The 26401-nt window shown below is 41.0% G+C and overlaps 1 protein-coding gene across 1 annotated transcript in view; it reads right to left on the bottom strand.

Annotated features, from left to right (window-relative positions):
- The window catches only part of LOC123993183 (sodium/potassium-transporting ATPase subunit beta-3-like), a 49450-nt gene extending 26907 nt beyond the window's left edge, over window positions 1-22543 (bottom strand). Inside the window, exon 1 of the mRNA XM_046295055.1 lies at window positions 22216-22543. Coding sequence (XP_046151011.1) covers window positions 22216-22336 — 121 coding nt within the window. The 5' untranslated portion in view covers window positions 22337-22543. The remainder of the gene's footprint in view (window positions 1-22215) is intronic.
- Between the last annotated feature and the right edge of the window lie 3858 nt (window positions 22544-26401).

Raw genomic sequence — 26401 nt, forward strand, 5'->3', positions numbered from 1 at the left:
TTCAGGTAATTAATTCAATATTAGGCTTACATTTAGATAATTAATATGGGTTATGCATAATAAGCTTCTAACTTATAGCCTCTGTCTCTTGTGCAATACGCAAGCACCTGTGCTCCGCTGGCCTCTGTAAAAAAACGCTCCTTAGCTCTTGGAGTCCCATGCAAAAAAACTAGACGAGAATAGCTTGACGGACATCTTTTTTTTTTTACATTTCTTATACCAATAGACTATTTGAAGAGGGTTGCAAGCTCTTTTTCGATGAATACAGCAGTGAATAGAACTCACAGCTAGATTGAAACAAAAGCAAACTTGCGATGCAGGAAGGCTGTAAGCAGTTATTTATTCAGGCCCATAACCATCAATCTTTATGAAGAGAAGTGAAAGCCTTCTGTATCTAATTCTAGTCCTATATTATTCAAGGATGTCATTAGGATGAAGATAGGGACAATGGAACTTATTTAATTTACCTGTTGAAAGCAAGAAAGTCATAAAACAACAAGAGAGAGTAAGAGGAGCTAGGTTAATAACATTAGGGGAAATATTATTAAAGGTACTGTATATTCAGTATGCGTCAACCTACTAATTATACCAATAGGCCCTATTATATTTTCAAATTAAAATTGCTAGCATATACTTGTAGGCCGCATGTGCTGCACCAGAATCACATATTCTCTTCTGATTTATAATGGTTTGAAAGATGTGCCTAATTCCCAGTCCATTAAATACAATACAGTAATACAGTTCACACTCAATACGATTAACCTACTGGAGCTTGTTCCATTTATTTACCCAAGAGAGCATATAGCTAGATACCTCTACGGGTTTTTATGTTTTTCTATTGTGCGGAATGTGCAGTAGCCTATATCATATATATTGGATAATGGCACAATCATTTGGGCTTTTTGGGGCTTGGGCTCATTAAATGTCATTAATGTAGGGCTCATAAAATGTATTTAATACATGGCTCATCAGGCTCAGGTAGCATCAGGTTAGAATTTTCATGCTGTTCAAAGCTCTAAATCAAATCTATACATATTTATATGCTCTATAATGCTTTTGAATGACACCGGTTTTGGCAAGAAATAACGTGTTACCTGGGAGAAAAGTGATTTATTCTCAGGATGGAACAATTGTAAAATACATGGAAAATATTCAATTCTACTGCCATCCTTACTAGACCACATTACTTCAGACAGACTATTTGTATTTTTGTCAAAAACAGATAGAGCCTTTTACATTGATGGACCACAGAGATGTCAGATGGACTATCTGTAATTTGTCTGACATTTCATACATGTCAAAAGTGTAAATGAGTGCATTTTTTTATGTCTTTAAATAATCCAATGGGTCCAGACCCTTTCACTCATCTTTTCCACTGTTCACGTGTTTTACTTGGTCGCCTGTAACTGAACCTTGTCAACCACATACCTTTGTGTGGCTGTGACCCTCTTCAGTTGTGGGTCATGGGGGTTATTAATACCCAAAGGAGAGGGTCAGAGGGGCTGGGGACGAGAGGTATGGTGGGTGTCCCAAGACTAGGGGTGGGGTGTGTGTGTGTCAGGAGGAGTGAGGATCAGGTGTGTGTGTGGACTAGGGGTGAGTTGTGTGAATGTGTCCCAGAGGAGGTGGGGACCAGGGGTGTGGAGGTGTACATTTCGGAGCCCAATGGATGACAAGAACACGTGGTGGGCAAATCAGACAGCTCTTTGGGAAAGTTTTTTAACTTCTGTAAAGTGACACTAATGAGTGAATGGTCTCACCACAGGCCTTGGTGCTGTCCTTACTTTTCCACGCACCCATGTCAACATACACATAAAGGAACAGAAATATGCAATTACACACACCAAGTCTCTCACACACCAGCCCGGTTCATGCATCATAGGTCATTTATTTCCATGTGCATACCAGGCCCGTGACTCAAATCAGCCCTTCCCCTTTAACCTTAAAACCTAATCCATTCCAAGACAGTCACAAGCTCATTCTCCCTGCCTGTCCCAATACACTGCGATCAGAGTCGGCTGCAGACAATCAGCTAGGGGGAAATCAGATTTTCACATTTTTATTCAATATTTCTTATTAAATTAAATATATGCAACGAATTTCCACAAACAGGTTTTGGTGCCAATGCACAACACTCAACCAATAAGCAACGCATACTGATTGCCTACTTGAGCGCTTATCATCACGGTTTGCGTTTTCATCACAACAATCAATTATGTCAATCTCGACAAAGAGAATATACATACCTCCCTACTTAACATCAAAGGCTTGGTTTGACAATCTCTGAATGTCATTAAACATTTGTGTTTTGTAACAGATGTCTATTTCCAATAATCAAATGGCCATTGAGCAGTTTGAACGCTGGAATTATATTGGAGTGGATGAACATGCACAGGTAGCCTACAGGAGACTTTTGAAGTAGCCTAATCAGATTAAAACATTGTGACTAGTTGTGTTTATGCAACACAATAAATACATTTAAAAAGGTTAAATGACAAATATTTAGGAGCACAGGATGACTTCGGAGAATGATGATGGGCAACGGACAGTGCATCAGCATCAGAAGTAAAAAATACAGCCAGACTCTCATGCTACTGTGCCTTTCTTTAATCTTTTGAGAGTAGACCCACAACTGATCCAAATGGAATTAAACGTTCAAATAACAGGGTTTTGCCCCATTATTCAAATGACGTTGTCACGGCAGTTTACAGCCTAGAGTAGAATTGAACTGAATTGAAAACTATAATACAATTACTCATTGGATCGTGGTGTTATAGGCTAGTCTACATAGAATAATTGTATTGTCCCTAAACAAGATCAATAGGGTAGCTTTTTGAGCTGTGTGTCTTCACTGTTCTTTCATGTGCAATGATGTACTTGGCCTCTCCACTGCCTATCAGCTATTCCTCTATATTGTGGATTATATTGAACAGTGGTGCATTTGAATATGTTTGAATAACTGTCCACATGTAGTTTCTCATCCAACAAGTTATATAAAAAATGTCTAGCACGTGTCAAACTGATTCCACGGAGGGCCGAATGTCTGTGGGTTTTCGCTCCACCCTTGTACTTGATTAATTAATTAAGGTCACTAATTAGTAAGGAACTCCCCTCACCTGGTTGTCTAGGTCTTAATTGAAAGTAAAAACCATAAACCCACACACACTCGGCCATCCGTGGAATGAGTAACACCCCTGGTCTATATCAATATACTATTCCCCATGGCAGAAACATTGTCCTATTCTATTGGTCAGGTTGCAATTAGGTGCAAGAAAGATAATCTATTCCAAACAAACTCTGGGACAGTTGTGGGATGATAGATCCCAAATTCATACATTCAGTAGCCATAAACTACGTACAAAAAATGTGGTATGCGATGTGCTCAAGTCTGCCCACCGTTATATGCACTTCAATTATCAGTTGAGAAATAAAAATATACATTTTTAATCGAGGATATCAAAAAAAGTTAACTTGTGATTTCATTTAGATTTGTTGCGCACTGGTTAGGTTTATAAAATCACGTTTCACTGCAACAGCAGCTCTTGCTCTGACAGATTTTCTGGTTAAACTAGGCTCATATCTGCATGCTGTGCATGTGTGATAAAATAAGAATCATAACGACGAATGAAAATACTAGGAGTGTGTCGACGTGGCCATACTCGTATATGTAAATTGACAGTTGATAGTCGGATCAGATGATACTCATGGTCTAAAAAAACGGAAGTGTTTTAATATGCTTAAATATGTGTGTGCAAAATACTTCCCTGCACCTTCTCACTGCAAAAAAAATGCAGATTAGGAGCAACGTGCAGGGGTGTGTGAGTGTCTCTCTGTGTCCTCAATTTGCAGCAGGCAGCCACGTTTGCTGTCACTCAGTCAGAATGCGCAGCGTTTCACCTTTTTCCATACCCTTGCTCCGCTTGTTAGATATCCACATTGACAGCTTGTTAACAAATGCCCTTGCCATGTGATTTATCATAGTAGCAGGCAGCAGTAATCTAAATTATCATTCCGAAAACATGCAAGGAAATTATGAAGCAAGTGGATGGAGAGATACAGCTCTATCCAATCAGAACAGCAGAATCAATGTTTTTTAGACCGAGTCGAACCGCTCACATGACTAATTGACATTTGATTTAACCTTTATTTAACTAGGCAAGTCAGTTAAGAACAAATTCTTATTTTCAATGACGGCCTAGTGGGTTAACTGACAGATTTGTACCTTGTCAGCTCGGGGATATCATTTACATTTACATTTAAGTCATTTAGCAGACGCTCTTATCCAGAGCGACTTACATGAACTTGCAACCTTTCGGTTACTAGTCCAACTCTCTAACCACTAGGCTACCCTGCCGCCCCGACATGAGAAAGATGCCTGCTGGCATATAGAATGGTACTCAGCGATGTGTTGTGTTTGCTCAAAAAATAACACTTTGTATTCAGGACATTGCAAACAGGATGCATGTTTTGGAATATTTGTATTCTGTGCATGTTTCCTTCTTTTCACTCTTTCATTTAGGTTAGTATTCTGGAGTAACTACAATGTTGTTGATCAATCCACAGTGTTCTTCGATCACAGCCATTAAACTCCAATTGTTTCAAAGTCACCATTGACCTCATGGTGAAATCCCTGAGCTGTTTCCTTCAAATCCGGCAACTGTGTGAGGAAGGAGGCCTGTATCTTTGTTGTGACTGGGTGTATTGATACACCATCCAAAGTGTAATTGATAACTTCACCATGCTCAAAAGGATATTCAATGTATGCTTCTTTTTGTTTTATCCATCTAGGCATATACCAATAGGTGCCCTTATTAGTGAGGCATTGGAAAACCTCCCTGGTCTAAGTGGTTGAATCTGTGTTTGAAATTCACTGCTTGACTGAGGGACCTTAAAGATAAGATTCTGTGTGGGGTACAAAAATCATGTTAAACACTATTATTGCAGACAGAGTGAGTTCATGCAACTAAGCAAATGTTTAGGCTTGCAAATAGCAAAAGGTTTGAATATGTCTTGACTCAAGACATTTCATTTTTTACTCATTTGTAAACATAAAAAAACCATAATTCCACTTTGACATTATCTGTATTGTGTGTAAGCCAGTACTATAACACAAAATGTCAATGTAATCAATTTTAAATTCAAGTTGTAACAAAAGATGTCAAAGGTCAAGAGGTATGAATACTTCTGAAGGCACTGTGTGTGATGGTGCGTTACGAACATTTGATAAAGCGGTACACTTTATCATATTGATAATTCAGGTTACCCCGTGAAAAACTGTTTTCATTGGACACAAATCTAAAATGTATGCAAGTGCAAAATTGAATGGTTCTAACCGAAAGAGTCCCCTTACATGCATGGTTCTGCAATGGGATACACATAGGCTAATAGACCTACTTCTTCCGTGCGCATTTGGTATCCAGCTGTTTAGTTAGGCCTAGTGATGTTGTCAACCATCATCATCTGATCCAGGAAATATTTTTCTGACAAACAGCTGTTGTGATAGGCCTATAGCACACCATGCAAAAACAGCCAGTGCGGGAAAACGATGATGATGTTCGGAAGAATGTCCAGAATATTTTGATTTCTCATTTGTTGCACCAGTGAAGACAGTTGTGATCAACGTTAGATCCAATTCAATACCCCTATATTTAAATTGATTATCTGCCATTGTCTGCTTGATTTACAGCAGGGTCTAGAAGATTTAACAGAGAAAGCATCAAGTTAATGTTTTCATATGTTTCTGTACTTCGGATTGGAAACTGAGTCGAGGCTACTGTGTGCAATTGTGTATGATAGCCTACACTATTGTGCGAACACAAAGTATTTTCCTTTTATTATTAAGGACATTTAATGACAACAAATGAGTAGCCTAATGGGCTTAAACAAAATGTACGCAGCGTAGTACCTTCGACAAAACGGCACGTAAGCGATGATCAGGGTGTTTCTTGGGCTACTTTGATATGTGAAGTGGATGAGATAAGCATTCTATGTTCCACTTGGTTAAATCAGAGATGTCGGAGTCTAACTTCAAGATGAAACTTGTTGCTCAAACCTATGATGGCGTTGCTGTAATCGAATGTATCTGCGATTTGTATTGACAGTTAAGTACCCTCCTGATCCCTGATTTAGAGGTGATGACCACCACTCCATTGTCAGTGTCAACTCTTCTGTCATGAACTGAAGCCATGTCTCATGTGCCCTCGTCCACTGGTACATTGAAAGTTTCCTCTCCAAGCACTGTGACTAGCCCTGTCAATGTTCTGTCAATCACATACACAATCATTTGTTTATTTAAACAATACAAAACATACAAACAACATCAAGCAAACATCAACTACATCACACCTGCCCAAACCTACAGTACCAGTCAAAAGTTTCTACATTGTAGAATAATAGTTAAGACATCAAAACTATGAAATAACACCTATGGAATCATGTAGTAACCAAAAATGTGTTAAACAAATTATATTTTATATTCTTCAAAGTAGCCACCCTTTGCCTTGACAGCTTTGCACACTTTTGGCATTCTCTCAACCAGCTTCATGAGGTAGTCACCTGGAATGCATTTCAATTAACAGGTGTGCCTTGTTAAGTTCATTTGTGGAATTTCTTTCCTTAATGCGTTTGAGCCAATTAGTCGTGTTGTGACAAGGTAGGACAAGGTCCTTTTCTTTTTTTTCTTCTTCTCCAAGATGGCGTAGCAGTGCAGACAAGTTTTGTTCGTCCTCTCTTTTTTTGTATACATTTCAATTTGATTTTCAATCTCTTCTCCATTTTAGTTGAATTATACCTTCCGGTAACCTGCCTCACCCAATGTGATACGGAACCGCTATTATTTAATTTTTTAAAACCTTATAGCAAGAACCACCTAGCCCACAGAAGCTAACCAGCTAATTAGCTACAAGCTATTTAGCCATTGCTAGCAGCCTTTACCTTCTGCACAGGTACCAGCCCTTTTTTAGCTTGGATATTTCTCGCCAGCATACCAGTGACGGACTGTTTCTCAACTACAACGCTGGATTCCTGCTGTAATCCCTGGACCATTCTCCTGATCTTCACAGCTAGCTAACACCCACCAAGTTACCCAGTCTTGAAACTATCCCTGAGGCCCACCTCCCAGCCTACTCAGTTGTTCACCCGGACTCCACCCAAACACGGCTAGAACACACTACTCCACCGGATCCTTGCCGTAAGCTCTGGACCTTGGCACTGGATCACCGATGCTACAGAGTAGCTATAGTGGCTAACGCCCCTGCCCCGAAGCTAGCACCAGTTAGCCGTGAGCCAGGCGCATCTCCCGGAGAGAACTAAATTACTACAACTACAATACCTCTTTTGCCATCTGGCTTGGATCCATAGTCGCCCCGGCACCCTGCCACACCACCACGACAGGTCTGCCGACGAATACTCCATCCACTGTGCCTTCAACCGGCCTTCACCGGACATCAGAGCAGACGCTTCTACTAGCCCCGGGCTACCAACTTTAAATGCCGCGTCGCCCGCATGATAGCATGGTAGCGACTACTCCGCGGCTTCCCTGTCCCATATATTGCTGTCCCCTGGACTCTATGATCACTTGGCTACATAGCTGATGCCCGCTGGACTGTCCATTAATCACGGTACTCAATTCTGTTTATTTATTTTTTCGTTTTGTTTATTATTTTTTTCTGTCGTCCCCAGCCGCAAACTCAAGCTCTGTATGTAGTTAACCAACCCTCTCTGCCCAGTCATCGCCATTTTACCTGTTGTTGTTTTAGCTGATTAGCTGTTGTTGTCTCACCCGTTGTTGTCTTAGATAGCTCTCCAAATCAACACCTGTGATTACTTTATGCCTCGCTGTATGTCTCTCTCATATGTCAATATGCCTTGTTTACTGCTTAGGTTAGTTATCATTGTTTTTGTTTACTGCGGAGCCCCTAGTTCCACTCGTTATACCTCTGATACCTCCTTTGACCCACCTCCCACACATGCGGTGACCTCACCCATTATAACCAGCTTAGCCAGAGATACAACCTCTCTTATCATCACTCAGTGCCTGGGCTTACCTCCACTGTACCCGCACCCCACCATACCCCTGTCTGCACATTATGCCCTGAATCTATTCTACCACGCACAGAAATCTGCTCCTTTTATTCTTTGTCCACAGTGCTCTAGGCGACCAGTTTTGATAGCCTTTAGCCGTACCCTCATCCTACTCCTCCTCTGTTCCTCGGGTGATGTGGCAGTAAACCCAGGCACCCTCATTTGTTGACTTCGGTGATAGAAAAAGACTTGGTTTCATGCATGTCAACATCAGAAGCCTCATAAGTTTAACTCACTGCTTTAGCACACGTCGCCAATCCTGATGTCCTTGCCGTTTCAGAATCCTGGTTTAGGAAGTCCACCAACAATTCTGAGATTTCCATACCCAGCTACAACATTTTCCATCAAGATAGAACTGCCAAAGGGGGAGGAAGCCTGCAAAGTTCTGTCATACTTTCCAGGTCTATACCCAAACAGTTTGAACTTATCATTTTAAAAATGAATCTCCAGAAATAAGTCTCTCACTGTTGCCGCCTGCTATTGAACCCCTCCGCTCCCAGCTGTGCCCTGGACACCATTTGTGAATTGATCGCCCCCTATCTAGCGTCAGAGTTCGTTCTGTTAGGTGACCTTAAACTGGGATATGCTTAACACCCCGGCAGTCCTACAATCTAAGCTAGATGCCCTCAATCTCACACAAATCACCAAGGAACCCACTAGGTACAACCCTAAATATGTTAACATGGGCACCCTCAGACATTATCCCGACCAACTTGCCCTCCAAATACACCTCCGATGTTTTCATTCAGGATCTCAGCGATCACCGCCTCATTGCCTGTATCCGCGGTCAAACACTCATCACTGTCAAACTCTCCCTAAAACACTTCTGCGAGCAGGCCTTTCTAGTCGACCTGGCCCGGGTATCCTGGAAGAATATTCACCTCATCTCTTCAGTCGAGGATGCCTGGTCATTCTTTAAAAGTAATTTCCTCACCATCTTAGATAAGCATGAGCGGTTAAAAAAATGCAGAACTAAGAACAGATATAGCCCTTGGTTCACTCCAGACCTGACTGCTCTTGACCAGCACAAAAACATCCTGTGGCGGACTGCAATAGCATCGAATAGTACCCACGATATGCAACTGTTCAGGGAAGTCACGAACGCAGTCAGTCAGGAAAGCAAAGGCTAGCTTTTTCAAGCAGAAATTCGCATCCTGTAGCTCTAACTACAAAACGTGTTGGGACACTGTAGAGTCCATGAAGAACAAGGGCACCTCCTCCCAGCTGGCCACTGCACTGAGGCTATGTAACACGGTCACCACTGATAAATCCATGTTAATCGAAAATTTCAATAAGCATTTCTAAATGGCTGGCCATGCCTTCCTCCTGGCTCCTCCAACCCCAGCCAACAGCTCCCCCCTCCCGCATCTACTCACCCAAGCCTCCCCAGCTTCTCCTTCACCCAAATCCAGACAGCAGATGTCCCGAAAGAGCTGCAAAACCTGGACCCGTACAAATCAGCTGGGCTAAACAATCTGGACCCTCTCTCTCTGAAACTATCCGCCGCCATTGTTGCAACCCCTATTACCAGCCTGTTCAACCTCTCTTTCGTATCGTCCGAGATCACTAAAGATTGGAAAGCTGCCGCGGTCATCCCCCTCTTCAAACCCTAGACCCAAATTGTTAGACCTATAATCCATCCTGCCCTGCCTATCTAAAATGTTTGAAAGCCAAGTTAATAAACAGATCACTGTCCATTTCGAATCCCACCGTACCTTCTCCGCTGTGCAATTCTGCTTCCGAGCCGGTCACGGGTGCACCTCAGCCACACTCAAGGTACTAAAAGATATCATAACCGCCATCGATTAAAAGACAGCAGTCTTCATCGACCTGGCTAAGGCTTTCCACTCTGTCAATCACCGTATTCTTATCGGAAGACTCAATAGCCTTGCTTTTTCTAATGACTGTCTCGCCAGGTTCACCAACTACTTTGCAGACAGTTCAGTGTGTCAAATCGGAGGGCATGTTGTCCGGACCTCTGGCAGTCTCTATGGGGATACCACAGGGTTCAATTCTCGGGCCGACTCTTCTCTGTATATATCAATGATGTCGCTCTTGCTGCGGGCGATTCCCTGATGCACCTCTACGCAGACGACACCATTCTGTATACTTCTGGCCCTTCCTTGGACACTGTGCTAACTAACCTCCAAACGAGCTTCAAAGCCATACAACACTCCTTCCATGGCCTTCAACTGCTCTTAAACGTTAGTAAAACCAAATTCAAGCTTTTCAACCGTTCGCTGCCCGCACCCGCCCGCCCAACTAGCATCACCACTCTGGACGGTTCCGACCTAGAATATGTGGACAACTATAAATACCTAGGTGTCTGGCTAGACTGTAAACTCTCCTCTAGGACTCATATTAAACATCTCCAATCAAAAATCAAATCTAGAATCAGCTTTCTATTTCGCAACAAAGCCTCCTTCACTCACGCCGCCAACTTACCCTAGTAAAGCTGACTATCCTACCGATCAACCCTCACCAACTTTAAACATCTATCTGAGCAGCTAACCGATCGCTGCAGCTGTACATAGTCCATCTATAAATAGCCCACCCAATCTACCTCATCCCCATACTGTTTTTATTTTATTTACTTTTCTGCTCTTTTGCACACCAGTATCTCTACTTGCACATCATCATCTGCTCATTTATCACTCCAGTGTTAATCTGCTTAATTGTACAGTGGGGCAAAAAAGTATTTAGTCAGCCACCAATTGTGCAAGTTCTCCCACTTAAAAAGATGAGAGGCCTGTCATTTGCATCATAGGTACACTTCAGCTATGACAGACAAAATTAGAAAAAAAGTAAGTATTTGGTCACCTACAAACAAGCAAGATTTCTGTCTCTCACAGACCTGTAACTTCTTCTTTAGAGGCTCCTCTGTCCTCCACTCATTACCTGTATTAATGGCACCTATTTGAACTTGTTATCAGGATAAAAGACATCTGTCCACAACCTCAAACACTCCAAACTCCATTATGGCCAAGACCAAAGAGCTGTCAAAGGACACCAGAAACAAAATTGTAGACCTGCACCAGGCTGGGAAGACAATCTGCAATAGGTAAGCAGCTTGGTTTGACGAAATCAACGGTGGGGAGCAATTATTAGGAAATGGAAGACATACAAGACCACTGATAATCTCCCTCGATCTGGGGCTCCACGCAAGATCTCACCCTGTGGGGTCAAAATGATCACAAGAACGGTGAGCAAAAATCCCAGAACCACACGGGGGACCTAGTGAATGACCTGCAGAGAGCTGGGACCAAAGTAACAAAGCCTACCATCAGTAACACACTACCCCGCCAGGGACTCAAATCCTGCAGTGCCAGAAGTGTCCCCCTGCTAAAGCCAGTACATGTCCAGGCCCGTCTGAAGTTTGCTAGAGAGCATTTGGATGACCCAGAAGAAGATTGGGAGAATGGCATATGGTCAGATGAAACCAAAATATAACTTTTTGGTAAAAACACAACTCGTCGTGTTTGGAGGACAAAGAATGCTGAGTTGCCTCCAAAGAACACCATACCTACTGTGAAGCATGGGGGTGGAAACATCATGCTTTGGGGCTGTTTTTCTGCAAAGGGACCAGGACGACTGATCCGTGTAAAGGAAAGAATTAATGGGGCCATGTATTGTGAGATCAGCAAGGGCATTGAAGATTAAAGGTGGCTGGGTCTTTCAGCATAACAATGATCCCAAACACACCGCCCAGGCAACGAAGGAGTGGCTTCTCAAGAAGCATTTCAAGGTCCTGGAGTTGCCTAGCCAGTCTCCAGATCTCAACCCCTCTTTGGAGGCATTTGAAAGTCCGTGTTGCCCAGCAACAGCCCCAAAACATCACTGCTCTAGAGGAGATCTGCATGGAAGAATGGGCCAAAATACCAGCAACAGTGTGTGAAAACCTTGAAGACTTAGACAACATTTGACCTTTGTTATATACCCTTTGTTGGCAATGACAAAGTATTGAGAAGTATTTGGTCAATAACAAAAGTTTATTTTCCACCATCATTTGCAAATAAATTCATTAAATGCTACAATGTGATTTTCTGGATTCCTCATTTTGTCTGTCATAGTTGAAGTGTACCTATGATGAAAATTACAGGCCCCACTCATCTTTTTAAGTGGGAGAACTTGCACAATTTGTGGCTGACTAAATACTTTTTTGCCCCACTAACTATTCGCTCCTATGGCCTATTATTGCCTACCTCATGCCTTTTGCACACACTGTATATAGACTTTCTTTTTTCTACTGTGTCATTGATTTGTTTATTGTGTTATTGGCTTGTTTATTGTTTACTCCATGTGTAACTCTGTTGTTGTTTGTGTCACACTGCTTTGCTTTAATCTTGGCCAGGTCGCAGTTGCAAAGGAGAACTTGTTCTCAACTAGCCTACCTGGTTAAATAAAGGTGAAATAAATACAAAAGGGGTGGTATACCAAAGATAGACCTATTTGGTAACAGACCAAGTCCATATTTTGGCAAGAACAGCTCAAATAAGCAAAGAGAAATGACAGTCCATCATTACTTTAAGGCATTAAGGTCAGTCAACACGGAACCTTAAGAACTTTGTAAGTTTCTTCAAGTGCAGCCGCAAAAATCATGAAGCACTATGATGAAACTGGCTCTCATTCAGACCTCCACAGGAAAGGAAGCACCAGATTTACCCCTGCTGTAGAGGATAAAGTTCATTAGAGTTGTCAGGATTTGGCCAGGGTTGTTCCGGTTTTTGGTCACTAGATGCCCCCATTGTGCTTTTTGACCTTTTGTTTTCCCTTGATCCCCATTATTATTTGCACCTGTGCCTCGTTTCCCCTGATTGTATTTAAACCCTTAGTTTTCCTCAGTTCTTTGCTCTGTGTTTGTATGTTAGCACCCAGCCCTAGTATTCTGTGAACTCTTGTTGATCCCGGTGGACTCTCTTGTGGAATTCTTTTTTTTGTTCTTGTTTATTTATTTTTGAGTATCTTTTGAGGCTTTTTATGCTATACCTACCACCTTGTGGATTTACCTTTTTGTCTTGGAGGATTACCTTTGTTCTTGTGGAATTCCTTTTGAGGTTGTGGAGTTTCATGTTTTCCTGAAGGACTTCACTTTTTACTTCATTAAATACACCGTCTCAAGTACTGCTGTGTCTGCCTCATCTTCTGGGTTCTGCCGACTATTCGTGGCTCAGTTGGTTAAGTGACTGTTTCTCACTCCGGAGACCCGGGTTCGTAACCGGGTCCTGACAAGAGTTACCAGCCTCAGAAATTGCAGCCCAAATAAATGCTTCAGAGTTCAAGTAACAGAAACATCTCAACATAATAATAATAATAAACCACTATTAAAGGATACCAATAAGAAGAAAAGACTTGCTTGGGCCAAGAAACACGAGCAATGGACATTAGACCCGTGGAAATCTGTCCTTTGGTCTGATGAGTCCAAATTTTATCTTTTTGGTTCCAACTGCCGTTTTTTATTTGTGAGACACAAAAGAGTAGGTGAATGGATGAGCTCCACATGTGTTCTTCCCAACAAGTGCTCAGCATATGTGGGAACTCGTTCAAGACTACTGGAAAAGCATTCCAGGTGAAGCTGGTTGAGAGAATGCCAAGAGTGTGCAACGGTTGGCTACTTTGAAGAATCTCAAATATAATTTGATTAACCATACATTTTGGACTTTATAACATTTCCAGAAGGCATGGATTATTGAGTCATTGTTAGTTTTACACTTAAGACATGACTGCTGCTGTGCTGTAGAATTTGGGAATTTTGTCTCTTGTATAATACATTCTATTCATTAGTTTATAAGGGATTAAGCGTACATGCTATATTCCAATATTTCCTCCATCTTATGCCAATATCAGTTCTTTAAGTATTGGTTCCAATAGTTTATATTTTGTCAGTTGGATAGGCTCTCTGCAATGTTTTGTATAGCTAACCTTTCATATGAATATCCTTTTCTGACTCTAATAGAAATCCCTCAAGATTGCTCTGATGTCCAAAAGATTTACACATCTAAAATGTGTGATATAAAACTGAACATGAAGTCAAGCCTCTGAACACCTCAAGTCATACCCTAATTCAAATCACTGCTGTGATCCCTTTCCAACACTAAGTAGCCCTCTCATTCCCAATCACCATAATATTTTTACTAAATGTTTTTGTTTAAAATAATTTGTTTGACGTTTTTTTAAAGCACTTTGACGTCTTTGTGGTTCGCACCTATACCGTGGGTCTCCCAAAAATGTTAAAGTCACCAGTCTCCACTGGTGTAGATATAGGAGAGGAGACAAGGCAGGTAAGTCACTTTAGACCATCGAGATGTCCCCATGTCTCCTCTAGCTCCCTCGCAAAACCTTAATATTGACATGGAAAGCGCATCTCTCTCTAAGACTCCAATGATCACTGGGACAGATGTTTTAAAAAAAAATTTAATCAGAGGTGTCAAACTCATAGATTTGATGCCTGGTACCGACAATCATATCACGCTCAAAGTCGCTTAAGTCACTCATTTTGCCCATTTTAACGTTCAATTGAACAATTGCTGAATGCCTCAATGCCTGTCTGCTTGCTTTATATAGCAAGCCACGCCCACGTGACTCACTGTCGGTAGGAGCTAACCATTCTCATGAAAGTGGTGGTGTACCTAATAAACTGTAGAGGGAATAGGGTGTCATTTAAGGCACAACCTATCGATCTTCCTCCAAGTGAGCACCTAAACCTGACCAATCTACCATCTGGAAACAGCCTGGTCTCTAAAAGCATGCTAAGATAATGCCGTCATATTTGTTTATAGGGAAGCACAAGGCAAAGACCTGCAAGGGGCATTTTATGCCTTTAACTCACCAAAGCATAAAAGGAACAGCGTATTTCATTGATAAAGCCCCAGAACTTGGTCATTGTTGGCTACGTGAAAGAGCGGCATCACTGCCACATGGCTGCTCCTATTGAGAGAAAAACATCATTTTTATTCCCACTAACTTCCGTTCCAAATGGCACCCTATTCCCTATGTAGTGCACAACTTTTGAACATGGCCATACTCAGTTCGTACTGAAATCTCTCAATTATTTTCTGAGGGACCCCTTTGCCGGCGCACTCATTTATGCACATGGCATTTGTCAATGTCACAGTATGGCCCTTTGAGGTATCCAGACACACTGGCCTCAGCATATATGTTTCTATTGACCAATTGTGTGTGTTTAAGGTGTGTGTCTCAGACCTGTGTTCAAATACGATTTAGGGTATTTAAAAATAACTTTCAAGACATTTCAAAGTAACTATTTGGATATTTCGTCTTTGAAAATACAAACAGGAGAATATTGGAATGTATTTGGAATTGGCATGTATTTGGCATGTATTTGAATGTATTTTTCAACAACAAATATTTACTCAATGCATTGTCTGTTTGGTCCTAGGTTTATTTGAAATAATACATTTGGAAATAAGTATTTTGAAAATAGTTCCAAATATTTGGACAAATACTGAAATACACAGAAAATAAGAATTTAAATAAATACTTTTGTTGTGTAGAGTGTGCATGTGTGTGTTTGTCAGTGATAAGCATGATGGATAGCTGGAGAAAAGAAGTAACAATTAGCAGCCAATTTACCAACCCAAGGCTGGCCTATAGGGCTCGATTTAGTCCCATTGCCTTTTGTCCGCTATGCACGTTTTAAAAGGCAATGTCTTGTCCCCGCAAAGGCTGGGGAAAGCGAGGTTTGTTGTATGGATATGTCGTATGGCGGTCAACATAAAAATCAATGGCTAATTTGCTACGTAAAACCTATTTGGGCGAATAGAAGTTTCGTAATGCTTAGATTGTTGCGCATGTACTGATATTAAGTGGACACACTGAGACAAATTATTTTATATTAGACTTGATCCTGTTAACATGCATATCTGCAATCTCATTGGCTGAAATGTTTTCGCCTGCTCCAGGCTCCTCCCACCTGCCTTCCACCTTTTCTGACATTTCTTTCAGAGGGGTTGGTTTAAAGCAGAAGTCGAAATTTTGTTGGACCTTGTATACAATTGACAAACAAAGTGATCTTAATCTTAATTAATTCCCATTGTTAGAATGGAGAGTTCTGTATCTTTGATGCTGCATATGTCGGCTCAAATGGAAATTAGCTTTACATTTCAATAGCACTATAACGTGGATCTTCCGAGGTCTGGATTGAGTGTAGGCCCTAATCCATAGGGACATAAACCAGAGTTGTGCAGATTGAGAGAGAACAAGACGGCCAAAACCTGGATAATAATTGCCTACTTTGGGATTTTGGCAATGATCCCAAAATAACTAGCATTAGCGCAATGACTGGAAGTCTATGGGTATCTGCTAGCATTACCTCTAACTTCCTTCATGGATATCTACTACCGTGCTAGCAGATACCCATACACTTCGTCACTGCGCTAATGCTAGTTAGCGTTGGCTCGCAAAACTACCTCTAACTTAATACTGGACACAGATACATACAAATGGTATCCACAAGTTTATCTGACTCTGGGGAAGTAGATAAAAAGGCAATGACAAAATACCAAAGTATTCCTTTAACTTGAGTCCAATCCTTTTCTCTCTTCAATAACAATCCCTCTCCCCATCAGTGGTGTAAAGTACTTCAGTAAAAATACTTTAAAGTACTACTTAAGTAGTTTTTTGGGGTATCTGTACTTTACAATTTATATTTGACAACTTTTATTCCACTACATATCTAAAGAAAATAATGTACTTTTTTACTCCATACATTTTCCCTGACACCCAAAAGTACTCATTTACATTTCAAATGCTTAGCAGGACAGGAAAATGGTCCAATTCACACACATCAAGATCTCTGGTCATCTCTACTGCCTCTTATCTGGCAAACTCACTAAACACAAATGCTTTGTTTGTAAATTATGTCTGAGTGTTGGAGTGTGCCCCTGGCTATCCGTAAATTTTAAATTTAAAAAAATTGTGCTGTCTGGTTTGCTTAGTATAATGAATGTGAAATAATTTATACTTGTACTTAGTATATTTTAGCAATTACATTTACTTTTGATACTTACAGTTGAAGTCAGAAGTTTACATACACTTAGGTTGGAGTCATTAAAACTCGTTTTTCAACCACTTCACAAATTTCATGTTAAACTATAGTTCTGGCAAGTCGGTTTAGACATCTACTTTGTGCATGACACAAGTAATTTTTCCAACAATTGTTTACAGAGAGTATTTCACTTATAATTCACTGTATCACAATTTCAGTGGGTCAGATGTTTACATACACTAAGTTGACTGTGCTTTTAAACAGCTTGGAAAATTCCAGAAAATTATGTCATGGCTTTAGAAGCTTCTGGTAGGCTAATTGACATAATTTGAGTCAATTGGAGGTGTACCTGTGGATGTATTTCAAGGCCTATCTTCAAACTCAGTGCCTCTTTGCCTGACATCATGGGAAAATCAAAAGAAATCAGCCAAGACCTCAGATTTTTTTTTGTAGACCTCCACAAGTCTGGGTAATCTGGGAGCTGTTTCAAAACGCCTAAAAAAAAGGTACCACATTCATCTGTACAAACAATAGTATGCAAGCATAAACACCATGGGACCATACAGTCATCATACCGCTCAGGAAGGAGATGTGTTCTGTCTCCTAGAGATGGACGTACTTTGGTGTGAAAAGTGCAAATCAATCCCAGAACAACAGCAAAGGACCTTGTGAAGATGCTGGAGGAAACAGGTACAAAAGTATCTATATCCACAGTAAAACGAGCCCTATATCGACCTAACCTGAAAGGCCATTCAGCAAGGAAGAAGACACTGCTCCAAAACTGCCATGATAAAGCCAGACTACGGTTTGCAACTGCACATGGGGACAAAGATTGTACTTTTTGGAGAAATGTCCTCTGGTCTCATGAAACAAAAATAGAATGGTTTGGCCATAATGACCATCATTATGTTTGGAGGAAAAACATGAACGCTTGCAAGCCGAAGAATACCATCCCAACCGTGAAGCACGGCGGTGGTAGCATCATGTTGTGGGGGTGCTTTGTTGCAGGAGCGAATGGTGCACTTCAATAAATAGATGGGATCACGAGGTGGGAAAATTATGTAGATATATTGAAGCAACATCTCAAGACATCAGTCAGGAAGTTAAAGCTTGGTCGCAAATGGGTCTTCCAAATGGACAATGACCTCAAGCATACTTCCAAAGTTGTGGCAAAATGGCTTAACCTGTCACTCCTACCCCCTACTTTTTCGAACATTCTGTTAAAAATCGCGCAACATTTCAGCGCCCTGCTGCTCATGCCAGGAATATAGTATATGCATATGATTAGTATGTGTGGATAGAAAACACTCAGACGTTTATAAAACTGGTTAAATCACTGCTGTGACTATAACAGAACGTGAGTTTCATCGAAAAGTGCAGGAAAATCTGATCACTGAAAATGGAAATAAATATCCATGCGCCACTTCCAGGAATTGTTCAAGGTGAACCGAATTAAATGAGGCCGAGGTTGCAGTACCTACAGCTTCCACACGATGTCTAGAGTCTTGTCATTTGCTTCGGCTTTGATTCTTGGTCAAACCGAATCAAGGGAACCGATTCCCTCCGGTCTCCGACCGGATGTTTTGGTTGAGATTTCTCCTGACATTTTTTCCAGACGGACACCTATAGAATTTACATCGCCTACTGATTAATTTTATCGCTTATTAACGTGTACTAATAACTAAAGTTGCATTACAAAAGTATTTCGAAGTGTTTTGTGAAAGTTTATAGTCGACTTTTTTCATTTAAAAAAAATGACGTTACAGTATGAAATACTATTTTTTTTTAGTTTATCACACAGTCTTCATAGATCGATATCTAGGCTATATATGGACTGATTTAATAAAAAAAAGACCCAATCGTGATTATGGGACATCTAGGAGTGCCAACAAAGAAGATGGTCAAAGGTAATGAATGTTTTATATTTTATTGTGCGGTTTGTGTAGCGCCGACTATACTAATTATTTTGTTTACGTCCCCTGCGGGTCTTTTGGGGTGTTACATGCTATCAGATAATAGCTTCTCATGCTTTCGCCGAAAAGCATTTTAAAAATCTGACTTGTTGCCTGGATTCACAACGAGTGTAGCTTTAATTCAATACCCTGCATGTGTATTTTAATGAACGTTTGAGTTTTAACTAATACTATTAGCATTTAGCGTAGCGCATTTGCATTTCCAGATCTCTAGATGGGACGCCTGCGTGCCAGGTAGGAGCAAGAGGTTAAAGACAACAAGTCAAGGTATTGGAGTGGCCATCACAAAGCCCTGACCTCAATCCTATAGAAAAGTTGTGGGTGTAACAGCATAACTTTAGACCGTCCCCTCGCCCATACCCGGGCGCGAACCAGGGACCCTCTGCACACATCAACAACAGTCACCCCTCGAAGCATCGTTACCCATCGCTCCACAAAAGCAGAGCAAGGGGAACTAGTACTTCAAGGTCTCAGAGCAAGTGACGTCACCGATTGAAACGCTATTTAGCGCGCACCACTGCTAACTAAGCTAGCTGTTTCACATCCATTACATGGGCAGAACTGAAAAAGCGTGTGCGAGCAAGGAGGCCTAAAAACCTGACTCAGTTACACCAGCTCTGTCAAGAGGAATGGGCCAAAATTCACCCAACTTGCTGTGGGGAGCTTGTGGAAGGCTACCCAAAACGTTTGACCCAAGTTAAACCATTTAAAGGCAATGCTACCAAATAAAACACTTTACTATTATTCTGATATTTCACATTCTTAAAATAAAGTGGTGATCCTAACTGCCCTAAGACTGGGATTTTTTACAAGGATTAAATGTCGGGAAATGTGAAAACGGAGTTTAAATGTAGTTGACTAAGGTGTATGTAAACTTCTGACTTCAACTGTATGTTCATAGAGGTAAAGTGACTAGGCAACAGGATAGATAATAGAAATTAGCAACAACGCGTGTGTGTCAGTGCAAGAGAGGAAAAAAGGATCAATGCAGGCAGTCCAGGTAGCAATTTGATTAGCTATATTGCAGTCTTGTTTTGCAGTGTTATGGCTTGTGGGTAGAAGCTGTTCAGGGTCCTGTGGGGTTCCAGGCTTGTTGCACTGATACCGTTTGCAATGTGGTAGCATAGAGAACAGTCTACGGCATGGGTGGCTGGAGTATTTGACAATTCTTTAGGCCTTCTTCTGACACCACCTTGTATAGAGGTCCTGGATGACACGTGTTGACTGAAGCCTAGTGTCTTTGCTTCTATACCTCAATGCCGGACACCTGGTATAAGACCATAGGAGTTGCCTAGCTCTACCTCCCCCACAGCATCAGTGGGGCGGCAGGGTAGCCTAGTGGTTAGAGCGTTGGACTAGTAACCGAAAGGTTGCAAGTTCGAATCTCTGAGCTGACAAGGTACAAATCTGTCGTTCTGCCCCTGAACAGGCAATTAACCCACTGTTCCTAGGCCGTCATTGAAAATAAGAATTTGTTCTTAACTGACTTGCCTAGTAAAAAATAAATCAGTAAGCCTACCATTTTCCCATGTTTGTAGCCTACTAGAGTATAAACCATATTCCAGGGCATGTGTTGGGAAGGAATCAACAGAGCACAATTATGCCACAGTTAACTTGCACAATTACAATCACACACAGATGCCCTCCAGCACATACATGCACACACAATCTTCTGCTTTAAAACCAAGTGCTCAGAATTTCTCTCAAATCAAAAATGGATTTATGCTCCCTGCAACTCAAGACCGGCGTAGAGAGAAAACCCCCACTATTTATCATTGACAGAGGCTACAAATTGTGTGCCTGCTGTGCCCAATGAGAGAGAATTGATTTGATCTTGAGGATTTTAGGAGGATAGGAGGTAGAACTCTACAAATGATAAATAAATTATAGCTTGACTGACTGCACGTGAGTAGTGGCTGAGAAATAGCTTCGCTCTATTACTGTATTGGAGAAACAAAGTGTCACTAACCATATAACATAGGATAGGATAAGTAATCCCTCTCACCCCCCCCCCTAAGTTTTAGATGCACTATTGTTAAGTGACTGTCCCACTGGATGTCATAAGGTGAATGCACCAATTTGTAAGTCGCTCTGGATAAGAGCGTCTGCTAAATGACTTAAATGTAATGTAAATGTAAACATTTTTTGCAACATAGTTTCAAACGAACCTGGATGAGATCAATGCCTGGAACAAGTATGTCATTCAATGCCAATAGTCAATTGTAGAATTAAGCCACACAAAATCTGCCTATACCTACTATGAATAAAATAAGAAGGGTGATATGACAGGATGAAACAGTGTATGCATGCCCCATATCCCTTGCCAGCTTCGTGCAAGACTGCTTCTCAAGAGGATACAAGGTGCATTATAGGTTATTCTAAGAACAGTTTAATGGGGGACGAAATTGGGGAAGTGTTGGTAAGGCTACAGGCCGATTATTATTTGGATATATCTAGTATGCTGTAATCCCAATTTAAATTAAATCCATTGCGATTTATTCCGATACATATTAGCCTACTGACCTGGTTAATGCAGCCTAAATTCGGCCTGTTTAGGCTCCGTCATTTGTCATTTTTTTAAATGCCAAATCGTTTTAAAAGTGCAATCCCCTACACTAGTTACCTAATAGTTAATAACTCGCAAATAACTGGGCAAAAAAGCCTATTTCGAGCCATGTGTGGGAAACATTGAGAGAAAAAAAATATATATGAATGGACTTATTACAATATTCTAAGTCCGGGGACATAAGGAAACCATGTATTCGAGGCTATAGCCATTGCAGTTGATATGTGAAATAAATTCAGTAGATCAGTGACCGTAAGGAATATTTGGTTATAACGGGGAAGGTCCCTACCGAGGGGAAAAAAACATTCCGATCCCATTACATCAACTTTGATTGGCTGTTGCCATTATTGCGGCGAAGATCACAACGAACAAACGTCTCCGTTATGTAGGCCTACTTTAACAAAACATAGGCTATTTATTGAATATTCAAAATTAATATACACATTTGCATCCAAGGCTGCATTCACATTGATCAACGATTAAAGCCGGTCAATGAGACGTTGTATGGCTATGAATTGTCACATCAATGGGAAATATAATTGTATAAATATGCAAACCCGATCAGATCTCGTCACAAACCTGTTTCTTACCCCAGCTTTTAGCGGTTCGGCCAATAAACTCTCCTGTTCGTGGGTTGTAGATAGAATCTTTCCAGGAGGACGTCTGCAGCTTGTCTCCGTCAGCGGCGGGTGTCTCCTCCTTGGTCGACATGGTTGGCTTTGGGTTGTTCAAAATGATGACCGTAGATGGTTAAGAATGTTATAATGCCCAAACGGTCAATAAACGATGGATTGCCTCTGTTTTATATATAAAAAAATGTATCGAGTGTTATTTCCGAGACAATATAGCCTAGTCCCTTCCGGTTACCCTCTCCACACTCCTACAGTACTGCAGCAACTGAGTTGGAGGAGAATTCGTGTTAGAAGCATCTCAGCGCATGCGCACTTTCGGTATTCAAAACTCAGAGGACTGGTTCATTTGATTTGTTATTTATAATCTTAAAGGTCCTATTGTTTTTAAGCACGCTAGATTCATTTATATCAGGGATGGGCAACATTGATGGGGTGGGACACACAAAAAAAAACAGAACTCGTCATGAGGGGCCACAGTGGCTGTGTGTCTGCCTACCCACATCCATACACCTCCAACCTTGACAGCAAAACATTTTAGCAGCCCCCCTCATGACAGCTAAAATAAACAATTTATGTTTTAAAGTTCATTTCCTACAATTCTGCACATTTTCCAATGGGGCATAGAGAACATTTTGACGTTTTAAAGCAAGTTTGCTGCAATTCAATACATTTTGCCATGGGTCGGAGAGAAGATTTAGACATTTTTAATATAATAACTGATTATTAATTGGCCCCACCCAGTCGGTAATTCAATCATGCTTACAAGTTTAGATAGCTGGCCACTAGACTAATTTACCAATCGTAATTATTTTTGCTGAAATGGCCTAATTGAGTGATTGCAATGCACAACCAAATTTAGAAATTGCACCTTGTGTATTCTATTATTCTAACGCTCAACAGTAAGTTGAGACCCCGGCTGTTGTTTTGTGAAAATGGCCCCGGCCTATCCCTGGTCTGAGTTGCCCATCCCTGATTTTAATATAGCTCTGGTGAGGATCGAGAAGGCTGTAGGCATATGGCCAATGACTAACCTACTATTTTAGTGATCAATAGCCCTCTATTTGATAAATATTCAATGATGGCAATGCCGCATCCATATCAATCTATGATGCTGGTTCTTCACTTTGTCAGTGTTTATATGTTCTGCCGTCATGGAGCCTAGAGTTAGAGGTCTGAAGGGAAAAAAATCTGATGGAGCCAGCTGCAACTGGAGGGTTGTAATCAGGGGTGTATACATTACACAGATTCTGTAAAACGTTTCTTAAACAGAACGAAACAGGCAGGGACCTACCTGAACTTGTCTAATAGAAATACATTTTAGTGGCAAAATTGAACAATTTTGCAACTGTTTGGAATAATGATTACACCCCAGTATCCTAGATTACCTCAATTAACCTGTACTCCTACACATTGACTCGGTGCCAGTACCCCCTGTATATAGCCTCGTTATTATGTAATTTTCGTGTGTTACTGTTTAAAAATAATAAAATCACTTCAGTTAATTTATTAAATATTTTCATAACTCTATTTCTTGAACTGCAGTGTTGGTTAAGGGCTTGTAAGTAAGCATTTCACTGTAAGTTCTACACCTGTTGTATTCGGCGCATGTGACAAATACAATTTGATACCACTGCCATCTCCTGGCGTTTTGCCCTTTGAGCAAGGCACTTAACCCATACACTGCTCCAGGGACGCTGCGCTGTTGCTGATCCTGTACTTCCAACCTCTCAGTGTGCATGCGTTACCTGGGTGGGTCTCTCCAAGAAAATTGATAATTAGGTTCCTCTTTAGCCAGAGGAAATATCTAGTGGGAGTGAGCTTGAAACTGGAGGGATGCTGGTATCAGAATCTCAGGTGCCTTTGTACCATTTGTGACCTTGAAAAAGCCACATCACCACTAACCTGCTCAGGGGCACTGCTCTGGGCTGAACCGAGGTGCTTCCAGACTCTTATGAAATAACTGGGGTGGCAGGTAGCTGGTTAGAGCGTTGGGCCAGTAACCTGAAAGGTTGCTGGATCGACTCCCCGAGCTAACAAAGTAAAAATCTATCGTTCTGCTAACACTGTTCCATGGTAGGCTGTCATTGTAAATAATAATTTGTTCTTAACTGGCTTGCCTAGTTAAATAAAGGTAAAAACATTATTTTTTTTAAAGACATGGTGGAAAATAAAGATTGTATAGTTTTAGAACAAAATGGTCACTAGAACACTAGATAGGATAAAGTAGTGTTTCAGTATTACAAGGCAGTTCAATCAATGAAACTGCTCTGGATTTAGGAACGGATATACACAATGTGGGTATTCTGGGACTCCGAGAGAGCAGTAGCGGTGCGTGGGTAAAATCACTGGGGAAGCCAAGCCAGAAAAAAATAAATATTACAACATGTGTTGTGATAATTGCATTGTTTGCTCTATAACCCGTTAGCTCATATGCCTTGCCGCCATGATACAGTATATAGGCCTAAGGCCGAGACAATAAGAACACACAGTGGCAGAATAAATTCCCAAATCCAGGGAGCAACCTCTGTCTGGTGAAGTCCAAAAAGCATATAACAAACAGTTACATGACCTACAGCATGATCAAGCAAGTTAATGTTTCCGACATTTTCGGACTACTAATCAAATGTTGATTTAGAACCACGGAGTTACCGCAAGTCGAAAAGGAAACAGGAGTTGCCTCCACTATTCCAGCACTATTTCAACATCAAATCACCTATGCTTTGTCTAACACAGTGACAAATGAGATACTAAAAACTATTTAGTCCAATCAACGTAAGCTAAATATGACGTGGCTGTTCATGGTTCTGATGTGTGTGTGTGTGTGGGGGTCTGTGTGTGTGTGTTCGTGCAAGTAGAAAAAACATGTTTAATAACCTTACTTGCCATCCTCCTCGCTTTCATGTTGACAAAACAGTCCATGACTTTCATACAGTACACACTTTTATTTTTTGTTGTCACAGGCTACCTGGCTAAAATGCTTGCTTACAAACCTAACTTCCTCTCATGGGCAACATTAGCTTGTTAACATTAGCCTTGTACATCTAGCTACATATTGAACTTGAATCCTCTCAGTCCAGGGGCACAATCCAGGCTGTATCACATCCGGCTGTGATTTGGAGTACCATAGGGTGCGGCGCACAATTTGCCCAGCATCGTCAAGGTTTGGCCGGAGTAGGTCATCATTGTAAATAAGAATTTGTTCTTAACTGGCTTATCTAGTTAAATAAAGGTCAAATGAAAAACATGTATGTATAAATTTATGGTTGGATCAGATGCCGAGGCCCAGATGTAAGTGTGAAGTTTTTCAATGGGTACATTCAAGTAGTCTAAAGTGCAGATGAAGAGGAAGCTACTTGAGACTATTGATGTGCACACATCTTTAAAACAGAAGGCCTTGGCAAGGCTGAGAGAGAATTTCACTCTGGGGATTTCTACTCTAAAAGGGTTACGCTCAAGGATTAAAGAACGGGTCATAACATTTTACATACCCACACACTTAATCATTTAGTCACCAATCAAACCAACATCTTACCCATTAAACCAAGTGGACATTTTCTAAATCAGTGTTTCTCAATCCTGGTCCTGCGGACCCAAAGGCTGCAAAAACATTTAAGGCAGTAGCATCACACCCAATTCCACTAATCAACTCAACATCAAATCAATGATTAGTGGAATCAGGTGTGTAAAACAAAAATGTGCACCCCTTTGTGTCCCCAGGACCAGGACAAAGAAACACAGTCCTAAATAGAAGGATTACTGACACAAGGAAATGTTGTGTCCAAGAGATAAATACCTAAACTTGGAGAAAATTCTTCTTGAAAATATTAATTTAGCCAAAATTATGTTTATGTATATTTACAGACCGAGTCATATCTGCAACCACAAAGCAGAACATTCTAAAAGAGAGTACAAACATTTCCCCAAGTGCAATGTCCAGAGTGGAGGGCCTAACGTGCTCAAGTGTCCAAAGGTCACGATGACACAGAGGTTGTGTTCAGGAGGGTACAACGCATTGAACGGAATAGGCCATTACATATCGGCACAATGATTATATTAAAAAAGGCATTGATGATAGACAGACTAATAATGGTTCACACTTAAAATTAAACTAAATGTACTCATGTACCCTTGTTTCTAGACAAGG

This window comes from Oncorhynchus gorbuscha, linkage group LG13, assembly GCF_021184085.1.
Source record: "Oncorhynchus gorbuscha isolate QuinsamMale2020 ecotype Even-year linkage group LG13, OgorEven_v1.0, whole genome shotgun sequence".
Classification (NCBI taxonomy): Eukaryota; Metazoa; Chordata; class Actinopteri; order Salmoniformes; family Salmonidae; genus Oncorhynchus; species Oncorhynchus gorbuscha.